This window comes from Micropterus dolomieu, linkage group LG02 (genome assembly GCF_021292245.1).
Source record: "Micropterus dolomieu isolate WLL.071019.BEF.003 ecotype Adirondacks linkage group LG02, ASM2129224v1, whole genome shotgun sequence".
NCBI lineage: Eukaryota > Metazoa > Chordata > Actinopteri > Centrarchiformes > Centrarchidae > Micropterus > Micropterus dolomieu.
The window spans coordinates 13078054-13102038 of record NC_060151.1 but is presented as its reverse complement, the minus strand read 5'-3'; the positions used below and the strand labels follow the sequence as shown (position 1 = coordinate 13102038).

Genomic DNA, 23985 nt, shown 5'->3' with positions numbered 1-23985 from the left:
GTGCCTTGCCACAATTCTGTCTCTGAGCTCTTCAGGCAGTTCCTTTGACCTCATGATTCTCATTTGCTCAGACATGCACTGTGAGCTGTAAGGTCTTATATAGACAGGTGTGTGGCTTTCCTAATCAAGTCCAATCAGTATAATCAAACACAGCTGGACTCAAATGAAGGTGTAGAACCATCTCAAGGATGATCAGAAGAAATAGACAGCACCTGAGTTAAATATGAGTGTCACGGCAAAGGGTCTGAATACTTATGACCATGTGATATTTCAGTTTTTCTTTTTTAATAAATTTGCAAAAATTTCTACATTTGTTTTTTTTCTGTCAAGATGGGGTGCTGAGTGTACATTACTGAGAAATAAAATGAACTTTTTTGATTTTTGGAAAATGGCTGCAATGAAACAAAGAGTGAAAAATTTAAAGGGGTCTGAATACTTTCCGTACCCACTGTAAATGCATTGGGCCTGGCATTTATAGTGCACAGTGCACCTATATAATGTTATTGATGCATCCCAGTCTATAATTTTGGAAGTGATTAGGTCAGTAATATTATTTAGCGTTTTCTTGCATATGTACAAAATATGAAATTATTGATTCATAAGACCCACTAATGTGGATACTTCTCTAAGGTCGAGCTAAACGAAGAGGATCCTCAGCACGACAGGAAAAGCACGACCCTCCGTCCTCTACATACCTGCGCACTCTGGACTCCGGCTCTGATAGTGATCAGGAAAACAGTACACACAGGGGGCGCAGAAGAGCAACAGAGTGGGCCAACCTGCAGGGCATCATCAGTGATGATGCTGACAGCGACTGACCGGGACAATTCATCTTAAAAGTGTTCACAGGCTACTTGGATATGGACGTTTTTCTTTGTACAAGTTGGGTTTTGGTGTAAACAAAAGAACTTGATACTGATGCTAATAAATATTTCTAAAACGTTTTACAGAAATAAATTATAGGAGAAAAACTTCATATGGTGTCAAAGTATTAGCAGAGAGGTGATTATTTTTTTCATGTATATGTGTTCTTTCTAATAAAAGTGTTGTACTCTTATAGAACGATTTTGTTTGAATGAGGGGATTAAAACATTGAGAGTCATGTGGTATTGCCATTTCTGCCTGAGGAGGGAGGCCAGCATAACAACACATGCTCTAAATCAATGTTGAAAAATTAACTACATGAAGCATTTTAAGTGTTCACAATTCCGGAACTAAAGTCCGCTCCATGGTTAGCAATCGGACATACGGAATAGTTTGCAGTCGGATTGGTGTTACCGAGTAATGTGTCCGCCCTCACTCCTGCAGGTCGGAAGAGATTTCTTGTCAATTACAAAAATACCAACACAGTTGCGTTTTTGTGTGTGAACACAGCATGGTGTTGGTTCAAAACGAGCTAATGAATGATTCAGTTGTTTATTCTCAGTCAGACGACGTCCGGATACAAAAATTAACTGCATGCATATGACCCCCAATCTACTGCACACGACACGTCTGTTACACAACGACCGCAGTAATGGATTATAATAGGTAACGTTAACACCTTAATAAATATTTTTAGTCTGTCGTGGTTAAACAATTCTGACCAACAAATGTACACAGATATGGGGCTAAAAATGAAAATAAGTTAATCAAGTCTGTGTCTGAAACACATGCTGCTCTGTTGTTTACGCAGATTTATTTCCATCCATCATCTGGTTCACTATCGAGTACATCCTCAGCCCAGGAAGCTGGTGCAACTAACCTATTTCTTAACAAAATGACATTCAGAACACACTATGCATACAATGTGTGTAAAACGGACCCAAGACAGTCCGTCTCTGTCTCGGGTATATCAGGATAGACAAGTCGGGAAAGAGGATACATCCTCTTTTTCTTATATACCCGAGACAGTCCGTTTTACAAGCAACAGAAAAAAACAAGCTTGTGAAGCACAAATTTAACAAGGGATGTACTGTATGTAATAACAATGTAAAGTGTATAATGTGTGTGTGTGTGTAGAGAGATCATTAATATTTGGTATTTCAAGGCCAAGCCCCTCTGCCACAGAATATACTATTTCATACAGCAAAAAGAAGATATATTTCATAACCATTTGCCTGTGTTTCAAAACACAGGCAAACACATTTCATGAGGGAATGGATGACGACGCACCAGATGAGGCCTATGCTGACCTCAAAACCAGGCACCTCGGAGTATGGGATGTTGCTCAGATAGCTGCTGGCACCGGGCTTGCTGTATATGCTATGTGGGTAGGAATCCTCCAGCCTGGCTTCCGAAAAGTCCCCTTGAGGCTACAGGTGTGGTCTACATCTTCAAAACACTTTGAATAACTATTGATGTAACTCATCTTACCACTTGTACCCCTAAAAAGGCTTGAGAAACAACATCCTTTTTATCAGAAGCTTGTTAAAATGTCTTCCAGGTCCCGTACATCCCTGCCAGCAAAGCTCAAGTAGAAAATGTAATGACACTCCTGAGAGGTCGAAAGGGAGGCCTTGTGGATTTGGGTTCTGGTGATGGGCGGATTGTAAGTATAATTAAGATATTTGGGCTCCTTTATTTTGCACAGGTGAGCAATGCGTTTTGACTATGGTCATATTTAACCCTTAAGGTCTTGGAAGCCCACCAGAAGGGTTTCACTCCTGCTGTCGGCTATGAGCTCAACCCCTGGCTTGTGCGCCTGGCTCGCTTTCATGCGTGGAGAGCAGACTATCATGAAAAAGTGTCATATCGACAGGAAGATCTCTGGAAGGTTTGAACATTTGTCTGTCACCTGTGTTATGGCATTAGTCAGACTAATTTGCAAACAGTGGCTACACCCTTAAATAACAGAATTTCACAATAATATTGTAATTGGTCTTGGCAACAATATATTATACTAATGATTTTCCAATTACAATGGAAATGTACCCATTACCAGAAGAAAAAGACAATTTCTGTCATTATTATTTATCTTATTTAAAGCTGAATATTTATCAAAGGTATGTGCCTATTGACCATTTGTCTTGTTTCTTATCACAGGTTGACTTGACAGAATGCAAGAACGTCACAGTGTTTTTGGCTCCTAGCGTGGTGAGTAATATAACGAACAAATGCCTACAAACTGTGAAATAAAGACCACCTACGTGTAGCGTACAGCCAAGCAAATAATGTAGGAATAAAGACGAAATGAAGGTGAGTAGGGTATTGCTGAAACACTTCTCTGTCTTGAAACAAGAAGCCCTTGCCAGCTTTTGTTGCAAGGGTTTAATAACATTTAAGTGACGATGGTGAACATGACTTTTCTTTTTTATACTTTGGCTGTGTACTAAGTGTTTGTAACACTGTTTTAGCCAGGTGGTAACAACTTGTTAAAAGTAACCTAAGTGCAATGATTTTTTTTAGATTCCAGATAAAAAGAAAACAAATCAATGAAGAATCTGTCAGCACATGGTTGAGGTGCAGTTGCATTTGGATGCTTTCTGATGGGTCCATTTCTGTTACAGTATTGCAGTAATATTTATGCTCTTGTATTCCTAGCTTTCCTTATTGCAGCAGAAGTTGCAGGCTGAACTTTCTGATGATGCCTTAGTGGTAGCTGGTCGGTTCCCCTTCCCTAAATGGACACCCTGCAGGATTGAAGGACATGGTGTGGACAGAGCCTGGGCATACACCATGCAAGCACAAAGACAGCACACCTCCAAGAAAAGTGCCAAGCTCCCAGTCACAGATAGTGACAATGAACCAACCAAGGAGAAAGTGTCCAATTGAAGCTACATTGATGTCCCTAGTCTTTCCCTCTAGATTGGTAACGTTGAATTAAACTGTAGGTCATTAAGCTTTTAAAATGTAATCATCCTGAACTTAAATATTGTGAATGTTTAACCTAACTTAACTGTTTCTGACAAACTATTGTTACTTTCCACTGCACTGCGGCACAGAAATGACAGAGTACAGTGATCAGCAAACATGTTGATATATATTAGTAGCATATATATAGTATATTTGCACTGTTACACTCTCTTCTACCGTTCTGATGGATGGAGTCTTTAATTTGTTATCAGCAATGTTTGACTCTGTGTCTGTTCTCTGTTTGAAATTCCTGAGCAAAGGTTTCTGTTAGCATTCAAGGAAAACCACACCTTTTCCTCTAGAATAGTCTTGGGGAATTACTGGGGGGGGGGGGGGGGGGGGGGGGGGTGTTGCATCACCTGCAGTGTTAACAATTTTTATTAATATTTTCTCTTTTAAGTGCAATTTATTATTCATTGTAATTGTTGTTTCATAGTATTTATTTTAGAGGCTTACATAATATAATTATACAACTTCTGAGGACATTTTAGAACCCCATGGTGCAGCTAGTTTTCTACAGGTAGGAGGAAATATAAAAGCCTTGTGGGTGATAGTGAAAGGCACTTACTGCTGTGGAAATGTCTCGGCAAGCGTGGAATGTGGCTCTTCAGGCTCTGGACGTCCAAGGTGGCAATTTTTTCCCAACTGTACAAAGATTATAACACTTATATAAACCCCATAGGGTCCATAGTGTTTAGGTACAGTAACAACAGTATATCTTGCATGCCTTGAATGTAGTCATAGTTTCCTCTGTTTACGTATTATGAATGTGCATTTATCTGATGTGTTTTGTAATCCCATTGGTTTGTTTTTGGCTGTTGGCTTTTCTTTTGGTTGACTTGCTGTGTCTTTTCTGCTATAAAAGTAATTATAAGTTGCCTTGGTTTACAGTGACTGAAACATGTAATTGTTGTAAGCAGTCACGGATATTATTCATAATAAATCATTCAAATAAACGAAATGGTGCATTAACTACATGATCCAGGATAGCTTTGCCTTTGTTTGTTTTTCTGTAACGTTATTTCATTGTAAACTGTCCCCGTGTGGGCTAACCATATTCTAGGAGAGAGAAAACATTATATGTAGATCATTGCACATTGCACAATACATTATTGTATTGTAAACTATGATAGTGTTACTCAAAAGCGTTGTCTTCAGTATTTGTCAAACACAAAGGCAGTAGTTTGAAAAATGTATCCGGAGATCGTACTTTTTATTATTGTGCGTGACTTGACACAAACTGATTGGGTTGGTTGATGTCTGCAGCTAAAGAGGAAGTTGCGAAGCAAACCCTGTAACCAGCAAGCTAGCTATATTCTTGAGCCGCCCTAAGCACTGAAAAGGGGAATAACAGGAACAAGCGCGCATAGTTTTATGTATTTATAAATTTGTCAGATATATAACTTAGGCGTGCATATTCACCTGCTTTGAGAATCCAAATGGTAAAGGCAAGTTGTCGTGACCAGCAGAAGCATGTCTAACGTTATGTTTGACAGCTAACGTTAGCTAACGAAAAAGATGCCTTCATCCTGCTAGGAAAGCTAACGAGTTAGCTGTCCGCGGTAACGTTAGCAACTGGGTAACTTCTCTTGAAACGCTTGACACAGAAAGCTAATTAACGTTGCACATTTTTCCGGTGCGGAAGCCACTATTTGATGTGCCTCAAAACAAGATTTCTATATTAACATCGCTTAACGGTAAATGCAGTTATGCGACAATGCCGCTAACCTACCGAGATGGCTGATTCAATGTTAAGCCTATAAGTTATGCTGGGTAATCAAAAACGGGTTTTATTTGAAAAGTAAAATTGGCTGACTCCGTGTTCAACGTTGTTATTGTACACAGAGTCAACGACGCCAGCCCTTGCTGGCTAGTAGCGTGAGGAGTAACGTTAAGCAGGCGAGCAGACCATGATGAGCCCACTCTGTGGTTACGTTAGCCTGCAACACCTTAGCTAACGTTAGCTACTGAACTGGCTAGCTTGGTAGCTAATGTTGGGTTATTACTCTAATTAATCCGACAATAAGTAAACTGAAGAAAGCACCTGAGCCAGCTAAACATGGTAAGTATAATTTTACGTTTATTATTTACCCCGTTATTCACGCCGTCTTCCTGTCTTACTTGCTAATAGCTAACGTGGTGCATAAGCTTTTGATTCGTACATTTGGACAAGGAGACTGAAGCTGTTTTAATAATGTGTTCATATTTATTTACATATAGGGAATTGTGTATGATTGCATGCACTACGGTGCTCTATGCTTGTTAAGCCACATAACGGTTTGCGAGAGGCAGGTATTTCACGGGATGTGACAGCTCGTTGAGCCATTTCACGGTAACGTTACAAGACGCCCATCTTGCAAAACCGAATATTTGAGTTGCGTTAAGCCTCGGCAAGTTGTGGCTTATTTGAGGAATTTAGACCTGCCTGCCACAGGACCTGCTCTTTAAAGTCTCAATTTGTTATCTCGTTTCTGCTAGGCAGGGCCCAACTTCCTCCGCCTATCAAAGCGTGGTGCCACAATTGATGTAGCAAAAATGATTTGTTTTAAGTACATATGTGATTTAGATTGTATGACCAAGACTGGAACTCTCATGCGATCCGCAATGCTGCACCACATGAACAAGTCAGACTGCACTTGCGAACTGTAGAATTAACAAATTATTTGAACTACGTGTGCCAAAACGTACACAGCAATTAGTGATACATGTGCAATGACCAACTCTAGCTATGTGCATGGGCATGTGAAGAGAAGTTTCCAACTCACTTATTGACCAGTCTGAGCAAGATGGTACATACACCTGTAAGCACTAACTTACAACTGGCGTCCTCTTTAAATCAGTCCACAGGGTTACATGTGCTCTGCAGACCTTTTGCTAACAAATGAATGGGTAGGAAATTTGCTAATAAATGCACAGATGTAAACAAGATACTTAAATGGCAATGTATTGTTCTCTTCACCGGAGGTTGGACTTTTTGCTCATGAACAGGTGTTTGGAGAGGGTTATGACTGGTCTGTAGTTCTGTGCACATATAGGGCATGCCATGCACTCCACAGAACTATATCTGTCAAATAGACAGATTCTGGTGTAAGTGTGATTTTTGTCACGCTAATGTGTAGATGATTATGGTCAGGAAATACAGCATTCAGTGGTTTGGATTATGCATATTGTCAAATAAATTGTCTAAATGTGTGTTTTGTAATTAACTTAACTTTTTTTTTTATCCACTAGGCTTCAGAGGAGGCATCACTGCGTGCACTGGAGAGCCTTATGACGGAGTTCTTTCACAGCTGCACAACAAATGAGCGAAAGAGAGAAATAGGTACGTTTGGCCTTATAAATACTGCCTCTACACATTACAAGCAAGGGAATGCTCTGCAAGTATTTTCAGGTTTGTGTCTCCACCAAGCTGGTGTGTAGGCTTATGGAAACAACATAGACTTGTTGTCTATAAAACAATGAAGAGAGGAAAAAATGTGAAATTAAGTCTGACAAACCTAGTTTGACAACCTTGTTCCCAAGAGTCCTTTTAATATCAAGTTAACTAGATCGCTTTGCTTTGATCTCATTACCTTCTTTTGATAAAAACAAAATATACACGAAGCCCTTTTTCCCTACGTGGTACTTGATGACCAATTTATTTTAACAGTTGGCACATATCTGCCTTAGCAAGTCTGGATACCAAATTCAATGTACTGTATGCTGGAATATACTGTAGTTTAGGCTTAGTCACTGAGGAGTGTTTAATTTCACCTGAAATCTTTTGCGTTCTATGCACTTCCTGTGTTGTGACGCATTACTTTCAGTCTGTCTGCATGTGAAGTACAACATTGCCATGTACTGTCAGAGATCATGCCTACTTCCTTTTTTCTGCAGAAGAGCTGCTGAATAACTTTGCACAGCAGACCGGAGCATGGCGCCACTGCTTGTTCTTCCTCTCCAATACTCGGAATGAGTATGTAATGATGTACAGCCTCACAGTATTTGAAGTAAGTCCTGTAGATGGGAGGCACTTATTTTCAGTTCATAGTACTGTACTGTCTAGGGCCTTCTTTACCTTTTCTCTCCTTTGAAAATAAGATCTCACACAGAGAGATGTATTGTTTTGTAGGCACTGAGAAGAGAATTTATTTCATGATGTTTTCCTGTTTCCTCATTTGTTTAATTCCAAAACAAGTTAGCTAAATGTGTGACACATTTTGCAGTGGGTAAACGGCTGAACATCCTGTGAATACTCTCACCTTCTTTAATGCAAATATGAGGAAATGTTTGCTTAAATGTAGGCGTTTCATTTGCAGGGTTTTGTTTGTAGTAAAAGGTGTGATAGTAAAAATGTTTTTCAGTGAGCATTTACATTGTGTATATAAAATGTCTTTATGAATAAATAGTCATTTCACAGATTATTGAGAAGTTACAAAATGTAGTCTGAAATGAATTTGTAGTGTGCTTTAGACACAGCTTTGACATCTGATTGTTCCCTTTTACTTGTAAGAACCTCGTGAACAAGATGTGGATCGGTGTTGCTTCACAAGACAAGATGGAGATTCGCAGCTGTCTGCCCAAACTCCTACTTGGTCAGCACAAATCGGTGCCCTATTTCATCCGTAACAAACTCTGTAAAGTCATTGTGGACATCGGTCGCCAGGACTGGCCAATGTTCTACCATGATTTCTTCACAAACACACTTCAGGTGAGCCCTGCTGATGTCATTCCTGCCATTTAAATGTTTAGTCTAAGTTTTAGTCATGAGTAACTGGGTGCTGGTTGATGGTTTCATAAATAAGTAACAAAAGTGAACAAAGACACAGAGATGACATTAAAACAAAGAGACTACTAAACCACAGCTTCTGTTACACTGAGCAAGTTTCTTTGATAATGTAAAGTTGCTCTAAAAAGTATACTCCTTCCTTCTTCCTGTTGCACATCTGTCATATTTATTCACACTGCACTTCAGGTTTACTGGGTCTTTCAATTTAACTCTTTACGTCTTGAACAATGTGTTCTAGTTATTTAGCATTTGCAGCCTACAAGCGTATATAAGTATTTCCCATACATTGATTTATTTGTAGCGGTCCGCCATAATATCAACGCTGCAAGCGTTTTTTTTTTTTTTTTTAAATGGATACATCGTATTTGACTGTAGAGTTGGAGGAAGGGTTGTTGCCAGCTTTTCTGCGCAGAGAAGATTAGTGAATCAATCTGAAGTTGAATGGTTAACGTTAGAATCATGAACGCGGCTGCACAAATCTGTCCAACACAATGCTGTCATTTGGCCCACGTGGTCATTCTGTGGGAAACACTGTATTTACCATATGTTATGAGGATGTGGCCAGACTTGAACAAGTACAGACGGTATATTATGACCCACAAGAAATTGCTAAGTGTATATTTTTCTTCTTTTTTTAACTCTTGCAACATTGTATTGTTGGTGGATAGGTTAGATTATTGCTCCTGTGCTCAGTGTTGAAAATATCCACGTCTACGCTGGCTGGCATAACAGTAAAATCCCAGTTGACTGAACATGCCAAATGTCTACATAGATGCAATGTAATGTGAAAATATTTTATTTTATTTCTTTAGAATAAATTGAGAATAAATAAATTAAGAGTAGAACAAATTAAGCCACTTTTGGCAAAATATTCTGACAATCTGTTTGGCGATGCAAATCATTGTTTCTGGGGGTTTTTTTTGTTTTTTTAAGTTGTTTCCACGCTATGCAATAAAACATCTCTTAATTTACATCACCAGATTATGAGCAGAAAATAAATGCCAGAAATTGTTCAGCCAAGGTGATAAGCCACATACAATAGATCCTGAAAAACAGTTTTACTTTTTAAAGTAATTATTCCGTTGATCAATAGAAAAGAAAGATGTTCGGTGAGAGGATTAGGGGAGAGCGACTAATTTAAAAGCCTCCACTGAGTGAAATCACGTTGGCTGTGACAGGGCATTTTGAGTGGTGTAACTGGGACACTGGGCTGCTTGTCATCATAGAAATAGATTATAAGATAGTGATGTTTATTCCCGCCTCAGTAATATCGGCTGCCTTACCTTTGACACACAGCTCCACTCACTCTCTTTGCCAGTCTGAGGCACATCGGCCTTCAGTGTCGATAGGCTATTACTCGTGACGTGTAACCAATCAGATAGTGCTGTGGGCGGGACATTGAGCGAGACCACAGAGTCAGAATTTAGTAGGGCTGACCCCCAATAGTCGAAGATTCGGAACCTGATTCGACTGTCAATCTCACAGTTGAAGCTTCGCAGTGAAACAAGGATCGTGCCATTTTGGCGATATGTGGGTGCTCAAAGTCTGATTTTACATAGAACTACCAGTTTTCTCCCAATAAGTTAATGTTTGTGCGTGTGTGTATTTCAGACCTGTGTGTAAATCCCAATTAAAAATCTTCTTCTTCTTCTTAAAGTGCGTAAATAAATCCAAAATTGTAACCCTAACCCTGGGTCATCGTGTGTGTAGGCATAGTGGGTGGGTGGGTGGCGGAAAAGAAACACTTGAAGAGACTTCTTCACCTTCACTGATGTTGTGCCGAGTTGTCCGCACCTCGCGGGACTTTTGGATAATTTATCACCATTGATGAACCACACAAAGAATATTATATCGTTTTAAATAGCCGGCTACTTGCAACAGACCCGCGAGGAACCGGGACGTGCATGTAGCTGTCAGCTGCACGGCATGCACGCAAAACTCGCATAAGACCAGTGAATGACAGACGAGAGAGAGAAAAGGGTCTTCAAAAAGCCTCAGTTTACCTGGAAATTTACAGTATAAGTTGAATGAATAGCGACTTCTCAAGATTAAAGCGGAGCTACCGTGTGTAGGCAACCCCTGTCGACTATAGGCAGGATTTGATGATTCTGATTCGACTATGTAAATCCTTAGTCGGGGACAGCCCTAGAATTTAGTAATCTTGATGTTTATTAATAGAGCTATCTGTAAATCTCTTGTGAACTGCAGTTAATCCAGTCTCCAGCTCTTGCTCCACTGGGGTTGGTGATGTTGAAAACCACATCAGAGGAACTTGCCTGTCCTCGAGAAGACCTGAGTGTCGCCAGGAAAGATGAGCTGCGGAAACTGCTGCTGGAGCAAGTACCGACAGTTCTTGGACTGTTGACGGGTGAGAACAACCTTCACTACTTTGTCCAAAGTGATTTCCTACTATAAATAAAAAGTCCTGCATGTAGTTGGTCATAGGTCAGTGGTATTGAATGTTTTCGTTATGGTGCATAACTAGGGATTGATACACATACATGTCAGCATGTAACAATGACTGTGCTGAAGTGTGAGTGAGTTAACATTGCTCTCTCTATATGTTACGTCAGTGTTATGTACCACATTGCAAGAAATGTAATGGACAGGCTGAAATCGAATCCAGTTTTCAGACACATCTGCAGAAATGCTATTTGAATTGGATACAGATCCACCTATGGGTACAACCAGCTAATGAAGTTCTAAAAATTCGGTTTTGTTTTTTTATAACCAAATGTGACCGAAGATAAATTAAAATCTGCTAAAAAATAGAGTCAAGATGCCAGTCTGAACAAATGTTTTGGTGGAAAACCTTCAGTATATGAAGGTAATCTGGTCACTTCTTGTTTTGCAGGTATCCTGGAGACCTACTGGGACAAGCACAGTGTCATAGCTTCTACCCCACCTCCCTCACCCACCTCAGGGGAAAGTGGTAAGTGAAAAATCTGCAAAGATTGGCTAATAATGTGGTGACATTGACTACAGCAAGCATTTTATCGAGCGGTTTGTTGTTGTGTGTTAACCAGACAATTTTCTGTCTCTTCGATCCATCAGTGGAATTGCTGGGCAGTTTGTTTCAGGGCAGCCAGTACTCAAAACTGCTTTGCCAGCCCATGGCAGCATTGGACAATGACAGTCAGCAGCTCTGTTGTCTCGTTTTGGAGTGTTTGGCTCACCTGTTCAGCTGGATCCCTCTGTCCACAAGCATCACACCCACCCTGCTGGCATCCATTTTCCATTTTGCACGTTTCGGTTGTGACATTCGGACAAAGGCCAAGGCGGGATCCTTCATCTCCTCCAACTCGTCCTGTTCTAATGGGCAGCTCAATCCTGGGACGATGTCCCCAACATCAAATGGAGGAGGGAGAAATGGACAGCAGAGTGAGGGCAACAAGGTGGATCGTGCCCGGCTCGGTGTACTCGCCATGACCTGTGTCAATGAGCTTGTGTCAAAGAACTGTGTGCCAATGGATTTTGAGGAGTACCTGCTACGCATGTTCCAGCAGACCTTCTTTCTCCTACAGAGGCTGACGCGAGAGAATAACGCCCATACAGTCAAGAGCCGTCTACAAGAACTTGATGAGAGGTATAGATCAGTTCATCGGTTAACACTAATATTTCTGCACAAGTAAGCGTTTGCAGACTATTCTACCATGACATTTTCATCACCTGGTCAGCAACTTGTCATATTTACTTTCGTTAGTCTGACCTAATTTGCAGTTTAATTTGCACTGTGGTGTTTCTCAGCAGTCCTCCTCTCAAAACAGTGTTTGTTTTCATCATGCTGCTCTCCACACTGGCTCTATACAACCATGTACCTCAGCTCTATCACATTTGTGTCATTCTGACCTATTCTGTCTGCTTATGTTTAAAACCTTGCTATTATACTTTGAAACTTGTGAATTAGACTTTTCTGGTAGTATTTTTCAGTTGACCAGACCGTAGCTGGGAATGATCCCATGTCTCTATGGGTCCAGTAGAATGTATTTTTTTATATATATACATGTACATATTCATTTTTATATGTATAAATTTGTTTTTTAGTTATTCGTTATTGACTTTTGAGTTAACTTGACCATATACTGTGTGTATATATCAGTTTCAAGTTTTAATGTGGTGGCTTTTGCAAACTCAGTTCCTACACTGATCTAACCAAAAACTGGTGACCATCAGTCAAGACAGTGATTTGCAGACTGGATGGCCAATTTGGTCGTCCCGGGTGTAATTAAACAAGCTTGATATTTTAATGAGTGTTGTTGTAGTTTGTGCGCACACACAAACCACATTGTCACTGTGCATTGTCGAGATGGAAATTAGAGCTGTGTAATGTAACATCATCTGACAATGTGGACACCCAGCCCTGGTTTAAGAAACAATATTGTTATCATCCAGCACAGGCAATATGAAGTAATTTAATGAAGAAAAGATGTTTGTCATGACTTCAATGTTTTGTGTTGTTAATGCTTTGTCTTTAATTTTGCAGTTACTTGGAAAAGTTCACAGACTTCCTGCGCCTGTTTGTCAGTGTTCACCTGAGACGCATTGAGTCCAGTCCTCAATTTCCAATTGTAGAGTTTCTTGCCCTGCTTTTCAAGTACACTTTCAACCAGGTAATGATCATTTTGTCAGACAGTAATTTGTTTATGCCAATGCACCACATGTTGTTTTTACAGGTTACAAAACGAGCTTCTCATTATTTTTTTCAGCCCACCCACGAAGGCTACTTTGCCTGTTTGGACATATGGAGTGTCTTTTTGGACTTTCTAACAACCAAAATCAAAAGCAGACTTGCTGACAGGGAAAGTGTTTTAAATAGGTAAGTCGCTCTGAAAACCTTTTTATCTTTTTTACTCCTCAGTGTTTTTCTGAAATACCCAGTGAACTCAAAATGATGCAATGCAACTTTAGAAAATATAGGCAACCAAGTGTTTGAAATGTCTGATGGATTGTTGTTCATTTGTTTTCATTTCATTTGTTAAAATATATTTGTGTTGACAGGTACAAAGATGCCTTAGTTCTTCTCTTAAGGGAAGTTCTGAATCGCATACAGTTCAGATACAATCAGGCCCAGTTAGAAGAACTGGATGATGAGACTCTGGATGATGATGTAAGACCAAGATACATATATTTAAAGTGTGTTATATTAATAGCGTACAAAATCTTTCACTTCAACGTCTGAATTTCTCCTTCATTTGGTAACTATAGCAACAGACAGAGTGGCAAAGGTACCTGCGTCAGAGTCTGGAGGTGGTTGCCAAGGTGATGGAGCTGCTCCCATCCCATGCTTTCTCTACCCTGGTAAGAGATTGTTGTTGGTGTCATCTTGACATTTGGTAAGGTTTTTAGGCGTCTGTAAGTTCTCTTCACTGGAGTATTACCATTTCAGTGTTCCAGATGGTGCAGATTTGCTGCTCTCGTAGATTTTCTGTAGCAGGGACATGCAAAAGTATTTTCCTTGTAAATAATAATATAATAATAATTTCCCTAAATGTTTTTCGTAGCTGAATACCTTCAACTGTAAAACACAACATTTTGTGTTCACTGTAACTTCCCAAAATTAAAATCAATACTAACTCCTAATATCATACTAGACCACTTGGCCTTGATTGGCTGCCAGGTGTGCGTTAAAATTGCACAACCGGTCACCTCGATCACTTCAAAATCACTGTGTAAAATATGTTATTAAACTGATTATTAGGGCTGACCGCGAATAGTCGAAGATTCAATGCTTTGATAGAAAGAGCCTAATTCAGCTCATAATCGAATCTTTGCAGAGTTGTACTTGGATCATACCATTAAGCCTCAGTTTAGCTGTAAATATACAGTACACAATAAATAGACTGCAGCTTTTCAAGATTAAAGCAGAGGTACAGTGTGTAAACACCCCCCTCCCCCCCAAACACACACACACACAAAATATTTGACCATTAGTCGACTACAGGCAAGACTTGACAGTTCTGAAATGGCTATGTAAATTCTTAGTCGGGGAAACTGATACTTTAATACTTCATGCTACTTTAGTAGTTCACACCAACTCAATGGTGAAACTAATGGAATGACAGGTTAAACTGACCACAAACACTCAAGAAGGTTCTTAAGATTAGAAAATAATGTACAAAGTGGAGGTCAAGTAAAAACATTTTTTTTTAACCCAACGGTAAAAGTTTTAACATTGCTTTTTACTCAGCTTCAATGGTTTCTTTCATCCGGATGTCACATTTAACTAAGGTGGAAGTAAGGTGATGTGGTATATGGTCATCTGATCTGACAAGTAATGCACGCATTTCACACTGCTGACTCACAAGTGTGAAGCATAGAATCATATGTTTCCCTTTGTTTTTAGAAGAGACTGTTGACTTTTTTTAGCTTAACAGGTTGTGTTTTGATATTCTTGTATATCTGGAGATGAGTTAAATAAAATGCTGTCTAGTAAATTATGCTTCTCTTGATATTATCCTTCATTAAAATGAAATTTGCGTTTTGTTAAATATGATTGCATTAATTGGTTCCTGTTTGCAACCGATTCCTCAAAATAGATTATGTCTTTGGTTCTGAGGTGATTCTTCTTTTAATTCTCTATTGTGCATGTGACGTTTGCATGTGTGCTATTTTCAGTGACGTGTCTATACACGAACAAGTAAAAGACTATTAATATTAATTAAGATTATTGAAAAGAAACTGAATTCTTTTAACATGTCTATGTATTGTTACTTGTTAAGAAATGTATGGTGATATATCCCAGTCAGTGACAGCCTTCCTCTTACTCCTCTTTTAAGTTTCCAGTCCTTCAAGAAAATTTGGACGTATATATGGGTTTGCAGCAATTTATTGCCACCTCTGGCACAAGTAAGTAACCTACCTTTTTATTTTTTTTTTTCTTGCTTCACCTTCTGTCTTTGGTTTTGAGGTACAGTCACAGTGGGTAAGACAAATTCAGTATAGTAAAATGTCAGGATGACCTGTCATGATGTTCTTCTTTCAGGTCGGAGGCTTAATATCTCTGCAGAGAATGATTGCCGTCGGCTTCACTGTTCTCTCAGGGACCTCAGCTCCCTGCTTCAAGCTGTCGGACGCCTGGCTGAGCATTTCATTGGGGAAATTTTTGCTGCACGTTTCAGTGACGCCCTGGCGGTGGTCGAGAGGTCAGTTCGCGAATACTCCTCCAAAACATTAAAAGCGGTTCTTGTGCCTACATCATGTTTAGGTTTCAACATCTCTCAATAAAAACTAACAGCACACATTATACAGTCACTATTACTGAATCACAACTCACGCTTAAGTTGTCTGGTTTCTGTTTTGGTGTTAAATTGTTTTTCATACTGTAGCTGTTCTACGTGGTGTTTACTAACAATAATTAGATTTTCTGTTGACGGTTTATTTTGCTCCATTAAAACAGCAGAATATCATGAAAGGACCATGTGTTTGTTTTTCAAGGTTGGTTGAAGTGACGTGCTACGGCTCTCAGACCAGTCTTTACGACCTGGAGACCGCTGTGCCTTCTGTGCTCAAGCCAGACCTCATTGATGTGTGAGTATCACATGTTCAAAGCAAAACTCAGCCCTAACAATGGATGTCACACTATTTGTATGTGTGAACAATTGTTTATAAAAGTTTAAATTACAAGTAACAAGACTAGACTTTTCTGGTATCAAACGCTCTTTGCAGCGTCACTGACAAAGTAATAGGGGAACTGAATGTGTGAACGGGGTGTTGGTATGAATTTAGACTCTTAACGGCCATGTTTCACAACATTAACAAAAGCCACTGAAAAGCAGCCCTGGCTGTGTTCGCACAGTGTTCGTGAAGTTGCCTCCCGTTCATCGCTGTCAGAGCTACTGTTTTACATAATGAACACAATCATTTTATTTCTGGGACTGACTTGATAGAAATCCAGACCAATGTTTGTTGACAAAGACAATTAATGCTGCCATAAATACACTAAACATATCGCAAGTAACATTGTAAATGCAAATTTGCAATGCAAGTGTCTTATTCAGTACATCGCATCATGTTTTGACTCTGTGTGTGTGTGTGTGTTTTGTTTGTTACAGACATGCACAGGCTCTTGCTGCGCTGCAGGCCTACTCTCATTGGCTTGCGCAGTTCTATAATGAGGTCCACAGTCAAAACCAGAGCCAGTTCATCAACCTCATCACATCTGCAATAGATGCCAGTAGTCCACTCATCACGGCCAAGGTAGCTTACTTGTCTTTAAACGGGCTCCAATATAATTAATGTGGAATGTCTTATTTGGGTCAATAGAGAAAATCTAATAGATTGTGGTTCAAATATAAGAGAGTGCAGTCTGTGGATACTTTTAAAATTAATTTGGTTTTATGTTGAAACAGTGGTTCATTAAGAAGGAACTATGATGTTAGTATAAAAATATTAACCAACATTTAACCTTTAGCTCATGTTCACATGACCCCTTTTTATTTTTCCACTTTATTTATGGGTTCCTCTTTATTTCCATTGTTTGGGTGTTTTGATAAAATGGTGCAATTTCATTCATACACATCTTGTACATAACTGATTAACTAGCCATGATAGTTTTGCATTATTGACAGTATTGCCTTTTACATGGTGAGACATAAAGCAAACATTACAATTCAAACATTCGAAACAAGCGAGATAGATCAGCGAGACCGTAGATCATTTTGGGACATTAGAAAATATGTCTCTTGTTTTCCTCAGAAAAGTGGTAAAAGAGCAAACTACAGTATATTTGTTATTAGGGGTGGGAATTTCTGGACACCTCAAGATTCGATTACAATTCAGGTGGCTGCGATGCGATTATAAAACAATTATCAATGCATCTTGATGCATAATTTTTTTCTGTATAGGATTTCTGAATAATTACAAAGCATTTAATTTGCGCATTAAAATACAAAAGAAACATCTCCTAATTGACCCTTCGCTAAGCCATGCCCCGAATACGTAGCTGGCCAATCACAGCGCAATATAGGACTTGCTCTAACTGAGGTCCGACACTTTTATGGCTGCCCTCCAATGACTGTAATGCAAAAGGAGCCGTTTTCTAGCTTTTTTTGGCTTTATTTATGATGATATGATCAAAGCTGTTCCTGGGGCACTTGTAATAGTTACAGTCGCTACCCAGAGAGGTTGAAAGGAGAAGTACGATTCATTCTCTTTCCAAATGTTGGCTGTGGATTGTTCCTTATGTAATGTTAGTTAGATAATGCTAGCTAACTTCCTACTCAATGGAACGTAATAAAGCCCTACTGTTCTGCTTTGTAATGATTATAATAGTGAACAGAGACCTATCCAGCTGTACAGGAACAGTGTTGATTCTTAATATCGTTGTCCTCTTTCTAAATCGTCAGGTAATACGGTGCGTCAGTTTTACTGTGCGATCAGTAGGCTTTAGCTTCTGTCTTCAATTTTTTTTCAGGTCAGTTTGACTCTGTAAAACCTTTAAATGCAACTGCAAAACTGTCTGCTTCGTTCTGAGATCGCTTTTCCCAAAAATTAGACAATATTTCTCCGGGGAGTGCAGTAATAGACAGTGGCAGCGCCTCGATAAAAGTCTGACAACTCCCACAACAGTTTGTTGAACAGTAACTAGGGGGGGGGGCTTAAAATGACTAGTTTGCATCCCTAATTTACTTCGTTAACCTCATCTCCATGGTCCCTTATTTCCAACCAGTTGTCAGGCTCCTATTATCAGGATGTACAGTATGTATACAGGACAGAGCTGTCCAGTTAGTCTGAGCTTGTACCTGATGTTCTCAACCCTTGACACAAGTAGGTAAGCTAATTAATATTACTTTGTTGCTAATTTAGTTAAAGTGACATAACAACCAAAAAACGTGCTGTGCAGGGGAGATGTTAGCTACTGCTACCCGCCTTCACTTTTCCTGTGGTTGGGGTAACTACAGACTTTTATTAACGGACACACAGTGACCTACACTGCACATTTACTACCAGACAGAAAAACTTGTAAGGTAAAGACTAATTTTGCACCCATTTTAAAGCTCCTTTCCACCGACTGAGTGACATTAAAAAATACTTTTGAAAATATTGGTTGGTTCTTTCAACATTTATATTGTGTCTTTTATCTCCAGGTTCCTGAAAAGTTGCTGCTCTCAGCATGCCATCTGATGGTTTCCGTAACCTCCACCGTGCGACCTGTGTTCTTGGTCACTTTGCCAGCTGTTCAAAACATCTTCAACCTTATAACTACCGAGAATCGGTCCCACAGACTTCCCCAAGAGGTCATTGTTTGTTGGGGTTTTTTGTTTGTTTGTTTTTTTCAACATATGATTATGACTCAAATATTTAATAAAACATAAATTATTTAATCAGTATGGGGAAGTAGAAACGTAGGTATCGTTTAATAGGACTTTCATAGTTTGTAAGATCTTTTTAGGTATTTAGTCTTAGATTTCTTTTAAAATGAAACACTACACAAGTGTGATTTTTAGGGATTTTTATAAAAGAATCTCAGAGTTTATAGTTCTTGTCCTCCAGTACATGAATTAATCACTCTGTGTATGTTTGCTTATACAGGCTCACTTGTTGGTGTGTAGGGCTTTGTCCAACATGCTGCTGCTCCCGTGGCCGAATTTACCTGAGAATGAGCAGGAGTGGCAGACGCGCTCCAGCAACCACGCCAGCCTGCTGGCAGCCCTCACTCGAGAGTATCGTGTTTTAAGAGGAACAGTGAACATTAATCCACGGCAGCCCGATCTGGACAGTAAGTGTTTGTTTCTCATTCTTTGATTTGTTGTTTAGTTACTTTTGGTCTGTCTTTTTGTAATTATACAGGCACCCTTTGTCATACCCTGTCATTATTTGTCCTGCTACAATCGTGTTTTCTGACCATCTTTTTTCTTCTCTAGTGAAAACAGTGATACAGCAGACCCTGCCTGTGCTTAGAGACCTAGTGGACAGCATATCTGGGGAATCCACCAAATCGCGTCAGATCTGTTACCAGAGTCTCCAGGAGTCTGTCCAAGTGTCCCTCAGCCTTTTCCCAGTGTTTATTCAGCAGCCAGGTCTGTGTCTGTCATCTACAGTTTGTGTTAAAAGCTTAATCACAGTGTTAAGATGATCCAATCCATCCATTCGCTTTTCTGTACATACTTGTCCTGTAACTGGGACTGAGGCCCTTCCCAGCATGCACTGTACTGGGCAAACGAATGTAGAGATGTTTCTCAGCCTCCTACTAGTGCATGCATGATAAGATTGCTTGTAACAAAGGACCAGATCCACATCACTACAGAATCTAAACCTTACTTTTACTTATGTTACTTTTGTGTCGACTTAGTGCCATAGTCTCTGCTGTAGCGACTGGTATTTATAGATGGAGCTTTGTTTGTGAAATAGCAAGCAGCAATGCACATGAATGTCAAAGCTTACTTTCAAGTGAAATCATATTGGTCACTTAGAAGAAAATATTTAGATATCACTTTAAGAAGAGTCCTATGTTCCAAGCTCAGTACAAAACCTTACTCTGTTTGCCTAGAAATTATTGATAGCTGTGTTAAGTAAATATAATTATTTCAAAAGATAAATCTCCAAAGACCTCAACATACGTTGACACAAAAGGTTGTGTGACTCACCAGCTCTGTTAATTGTCACGTCTCTTTTCTAGATGTGACAGATGAGATGTTGGCCTTCTTCTTGACGCTGTTTCAGGCGTTGCGAGTCCAGATGGGTGTTGCCTTCACAGGGCAGATCATCCACACTTTCCTCAGCATGTTCACCAGGTAAAAATCAGCAGTAGTCACAGTAGGATTACATCTTGTCTAGACGGATAAAGGTTTAAATGGTGTGGGGCAAACACTGAAAATGCTGGCGCATCACTCTTAACACTATTTAATGCAATGTCACTTGTATGTGCTCCAGGGAACAGCTGGCAGCCAGTATTTTGCAAGAGGGCAGTGCAGGGTGTAGAGTGGTACAGAAGTTCCTGAAGATTCTGCAGGTGGTGGTGCAAGAGCCTGGTCAAGCTTTCAAGCCCTTCCTACCCAGCATCCTCTCTCTGTGCTTGGAGCAGGTTTATCCGATTGTGGCAGAGGTCAGTTGGTGCTCATCTGTCCTGAGTTAACATTCATGCTGGGCTTTGATTTAGTCTGCATCTGGATTGCTTAGCCTGCTAGCTCCTAAAGTTAGCTGTGGTGTCACTTCTTTCTTTGGAAATCGTAGAAAATGTTAAATATGAATGTTAAAAAAATCAAACCACTAGTTAAAAATTGATTCATTTTTCAAGTATTCTGAAAATGAAAATTGTCATGTACTTAATAATGATGTAATTTCTGATGCTATCTTTTTGTCGTTGGTATTCATTAAATTTCCTGGATAAAAGATGGTCAATAAAATCTCTTGTCTTTGATAGCGGGCTTCCCCAGACGTCAAGGCAGAGATGTTTGAGTTGCTGTATCAAATACTTCACCAAAACTGGAGGTACTTCTTTAAAACATCAGTCTTAACAAGTGTCCAAAGAGGAGCCGGTGAAGACACCATGGAAAATGAAGCCCAGTTCACAGCCTCCATGCAGGTGTGTGTGTAGCATGTGCTTACAGTTGTCATTATATACCTTTTGCATGGACCAGTAAATCTAGACACTGTTCTTTGGATGAGTTTGCTTTTCAGGTGTTTTGCTAATTGCAACCCAGCTAATAGATGAAGTCATTGCTTAATTTCCTGACTTGTGCTGAAATATCTTTCCCAGGCTTTTGGACAGTCTTTCCTGCAGCCTGACATCCACATCTTCAAGCAGAATCTGTCCTATCTGGAGTCCCTCAACAGCAAGCACAAGTTGTATCACAGAGTAAGTTGAGCTTTTATGTCACTATCATGTTTTTGGAGGTACAGTACGTCATGGAGCGGAAGTTGTTAACTAATTCTGTTTTAGCAGTTGGCAGATAATTTTTTTGGCCTTTTTTCCCCTATTTGACAAAATAAAATCTAGTTAGCAGTCAGGACAGAAAACACATGGCAGCACTGAGATCAGTTTGACCTTTGTACTCTTCCCAGTGATTAGTAGGAAGTGTATTACAATAAGATTTCAAATTAAACTTCCTATACACACACACACACACGAGGAGTCATAATAATAATAATAATAATAAAAGAAAAAACTCAGGCCCTTGTAATTAAAGCAGCAGTGAATGGGCTCCAGGCCATCTGTCTGTCCTGTGCAAAATCTTTTTCTACTCTTTCATAATAATTCCTTGATAAAAGGATCCACCTGTGATTAAGACGTGTCCCCCATCCCCACGCGGATTGTTAGTTACACTGATTATAACCCATGTAAAGACACGTTTGTCATTATTTGTTTTTTATTGTGCTTCAGAAGCTTTTCCGGACATCGATGCTCCTCCACTTCATCAACGTGCTGCTGCAGGTCCTTCTCCACAAAAGTCACGACCTTCTTCAGGAGGAAATCACCGTTGCTATTTACAACATGGCCTCTGTCGACTTTGATGCCTTCTACTCTGCTTTCATGCCAGAGTTCCTCAATGGCTGCCAGGGTGTGGACACTAGCCAACGAGCTGTTCTCGCACGCAACTTCAAGCTTGAACGGGTAAGGGTGACATGTTTGACTAACAGTGTTAGTACCTTCGCCTTAACTGAATTATACTGAGATCGCAGCTTCAAAGCTAACGTGCAGTTATTTGTAGGTTTTTATTAAGTTATTCTGTACCTAATGTACATGGTAACCTTGGCAATGTATTTTTCAAGCTGTTGGCACATATTTTGTAGTAGATGTAGACAGAGTTTACCAGCTGGTAACGTGCATAAATAAGAGACACAGTCCAGCCATTGTCACTTGAAAAATCGTTCCATCTTGAGAAGTCGCTGACTGAGTCTTAATTCGTCTCCCTATTAACAAGCTGACAAATATGATAATAATCTGAATACTTCTGTTTTGGTTTTTTATCCGTTGTAAAATATGTAACAAAAATGTCACAATAAATTCCTGAAAAGTCATTGCTTTCTCTTTCAGAAATAAGTATTACAAATAAAGAAGTGTCTCAGTGCCCCAGAAAATAAAACTCTAGTGTCCATTCAGATAGTTTAGTATTTCTTGTCCAGGTTTTGAGACAGCCAATTTCTGCTGCCACCCAAATACAATGGAGGTGTATGGAATATTGTTTGTGGTGCTCATAGCATTGAACATTTAAATAACAATTTTTAAAAATAATTTTACTGTCTCCAGTGTGTTCTGAATAACCCACAGAACACACTGTAAACAGTTTAATTGGGACTATTAAATAACCCTACGATAATCATTTACAGTGAAGTCTGGAGTAACAGATCTAGCTTTTGATAGTTTTTCTGTTCATTTTGTTCATGTAATGCAGGCCAATCATAATCATTCTCAGAACTACATGGAGTTTGGTGTGTCCCTGTAATGCCCTATCCACCTTCAATCTAAGATGAAGTCAAATCAAACAGAATAAACAAACACTTCAACCTACTACTTCTTGGATGAGTCTGCATAATACAGGAGTTGATGGTGGCATACTGGGCGTAACTATTACTGTGTAACTTTAATAATGACATCATGTATAACTGTGTTTAAAAATGTATTTTGAAGGTTATCAGTATCGCCCCGAGCACTAGTATGTTTTTATTTGTCTGCTGTGTTGAATGTTGTTACTTTCTCCTCTGCACTTTGTCAACTCCCATCTCTTCTGTAAATTAATATTACTGTTGAACTTTTCTCTTCTTTCTCCAGGACTTGCCGTCATTCACTCAAAGCGTGCAGCGGCTGGTGAATGACCTTCGCTACTACAGACTGTGTAATAGCAGCTTGCCCACTGGCACCATCAAGCTATAGCACAATGACTGCTTGAGCCACTCCACACGTCAACTATGATCTTCAAGGACTGCCTGTGCTGACCACTTTTCCCAACACTCCTTCTCCCACTAGCTTTGCTCCACCTATTCAGAGTAATAGGAAGGAACAACACACGTGGTTTGGTTGAGTATTTGGAGGTTGAGGATGCTGCTGATGTTTCTTTGATTTCTACTGTAGAACGTTGGGGCATATTTTTTTTTTTTTTTTTTTTTTTTTTTTTTTTTTTTTTTTTTAAAAACAGCGCCCTCCTTATGGTGTTGCCAATGATGATTTGGCAAGAAATTTAAACCTGGTCTGCAGTTGGCTTTCGCCCAGACCTGGAGCAGTCTGAGCCAGGCCTTCTTTCCCACGCCTCCGCACCGAAGCTGAGCTGGGACTGAGCACTTTCAACTCATTTTGAGTTTTTAAAATGTCTGCTTTTATTCTATTTGCCTTCAATTTTTTTTTTTTTCATCTCCAAAGGAGACGGACTCTCAACTTAAGATCTTTCATATCATTCCATTCTGAAAAAGAGAACCTGCTTGATTAATAAAGTGCTTTTTTAGTAAAC

The 23985-nt window shown here is 39.5% G+C and overlaps 3 protein-coding genes and 1 long non-coding RNA gene across 8 annotated transcripts in view; 3 read left to right on the top strand and 1 right to left on the bottom strand.

Annotated features, from left to right (window-relative positions):
- hirip3 (HIRA interacting protein 3) overlaps positions 1–1057 on the top strand; it is a 5996-nt gene extending 4939 nt beyond the window's left edge. For both annotated transcript variants that reach the window (XM_046075401.1, XM_046075392.1), the window contains one exon: positions 631–1057. In XM_046075401.1, the coding sequence (XP_045931357.1) occupies positions 631–818 (188 nt within the window). In that variant the 3' untranslated portion in view covers positions 819–1057. The remainder of the gene's footprint in view (positions 1–630) is intronic.
- The window catches only part of LOC123987015, a 7307-nt gene extending 1544 nt beyond the window's left edge, over positions 1–5763 (bottom strand). Inside the window, exons 1-2 of one of the 2 annotated variants that reach the window (XR_006829049.1) lie at positions 5257–5763; positions 4403–4479 (exon numbers count right to left, since the gene is read on the bottom strand). This is a non-coding gene — a long non-coding RNA (uncharacterized LOC123987015). The remainder of the gene's footprint in view (positions 1–4402; positions 4480–5256) is intronic. The other variant, XR_006829040.1, reaches the window with a different exon arrangement.
- antkmt (adenine nucleotide translocase lysine methyltransferase) lies at positions 1262–4159 on the top strand. 3 transcript variants are annotated; one of them, XM_046075458.1, is made up of 7 exons: positions 1292–1308; positions 1427–1530; positions 2118–2300; positions 2426–2530; positions 2615–2755; positions 3025–3075; positions 3523–4159. In XM_046075458.1, exons 3-7 carry the CDS (start codon positions 2139–2141, stop codon positions 3751–3753), a joined length of 690 nt encoding a protein of 229 aa, XP_045931414.1. In that variant the 5' UTR covers positions 1292–1308; positions 1427–1530; positions 2118–2138; the 3' UTR covers positions 3754–4159. The 3 variants fall into 3 exon arrangements, with proteins under 3 accessions (XP_045931394.1, XP_045931414.1, XP_045931404.1); XM_046075438.1 differs by lacking the exon at positions 1427–1530 and having other exon boundaries at positions 1262–1308; XM_046075448.1 differs by lacking the exon at positions 1292–1308 and having other exon boundaries at positions 1317–1530.
- xpo6 (exportin 6) lies at positions 5041–23984 on the top strand (the record flags this gene model as incomplete). The annotated part of the gene is given in 24 exon segments (XM_046075369.1): positions 5041–5896; positions 7066–7156; positions 7711–7823; positions 8327–8524; positions 10811–10970; positions 11457–11534; positions 11657–12188; positions 13086–13212; positions 13309–13418; positions 13601–13709; positions 13808–13900; positions 15379–15448; positions 15585–15744; positions 16037–16129; positions 16654–16798; positions 18688–18837; positions 19133–19319; positions 19465–19620; positions 20220–20334; positions 20474–20645; positions 20964–21125; positions 21300–21398; positions 21924–22154; positions 23313–23984. Coding segments are annotated over 24 exon segments (3456 nt in total). The 3' UTR covers positions 23415–23984.
- Between the last annotated feature and the right edge of the window lies 1 nt (position 23985).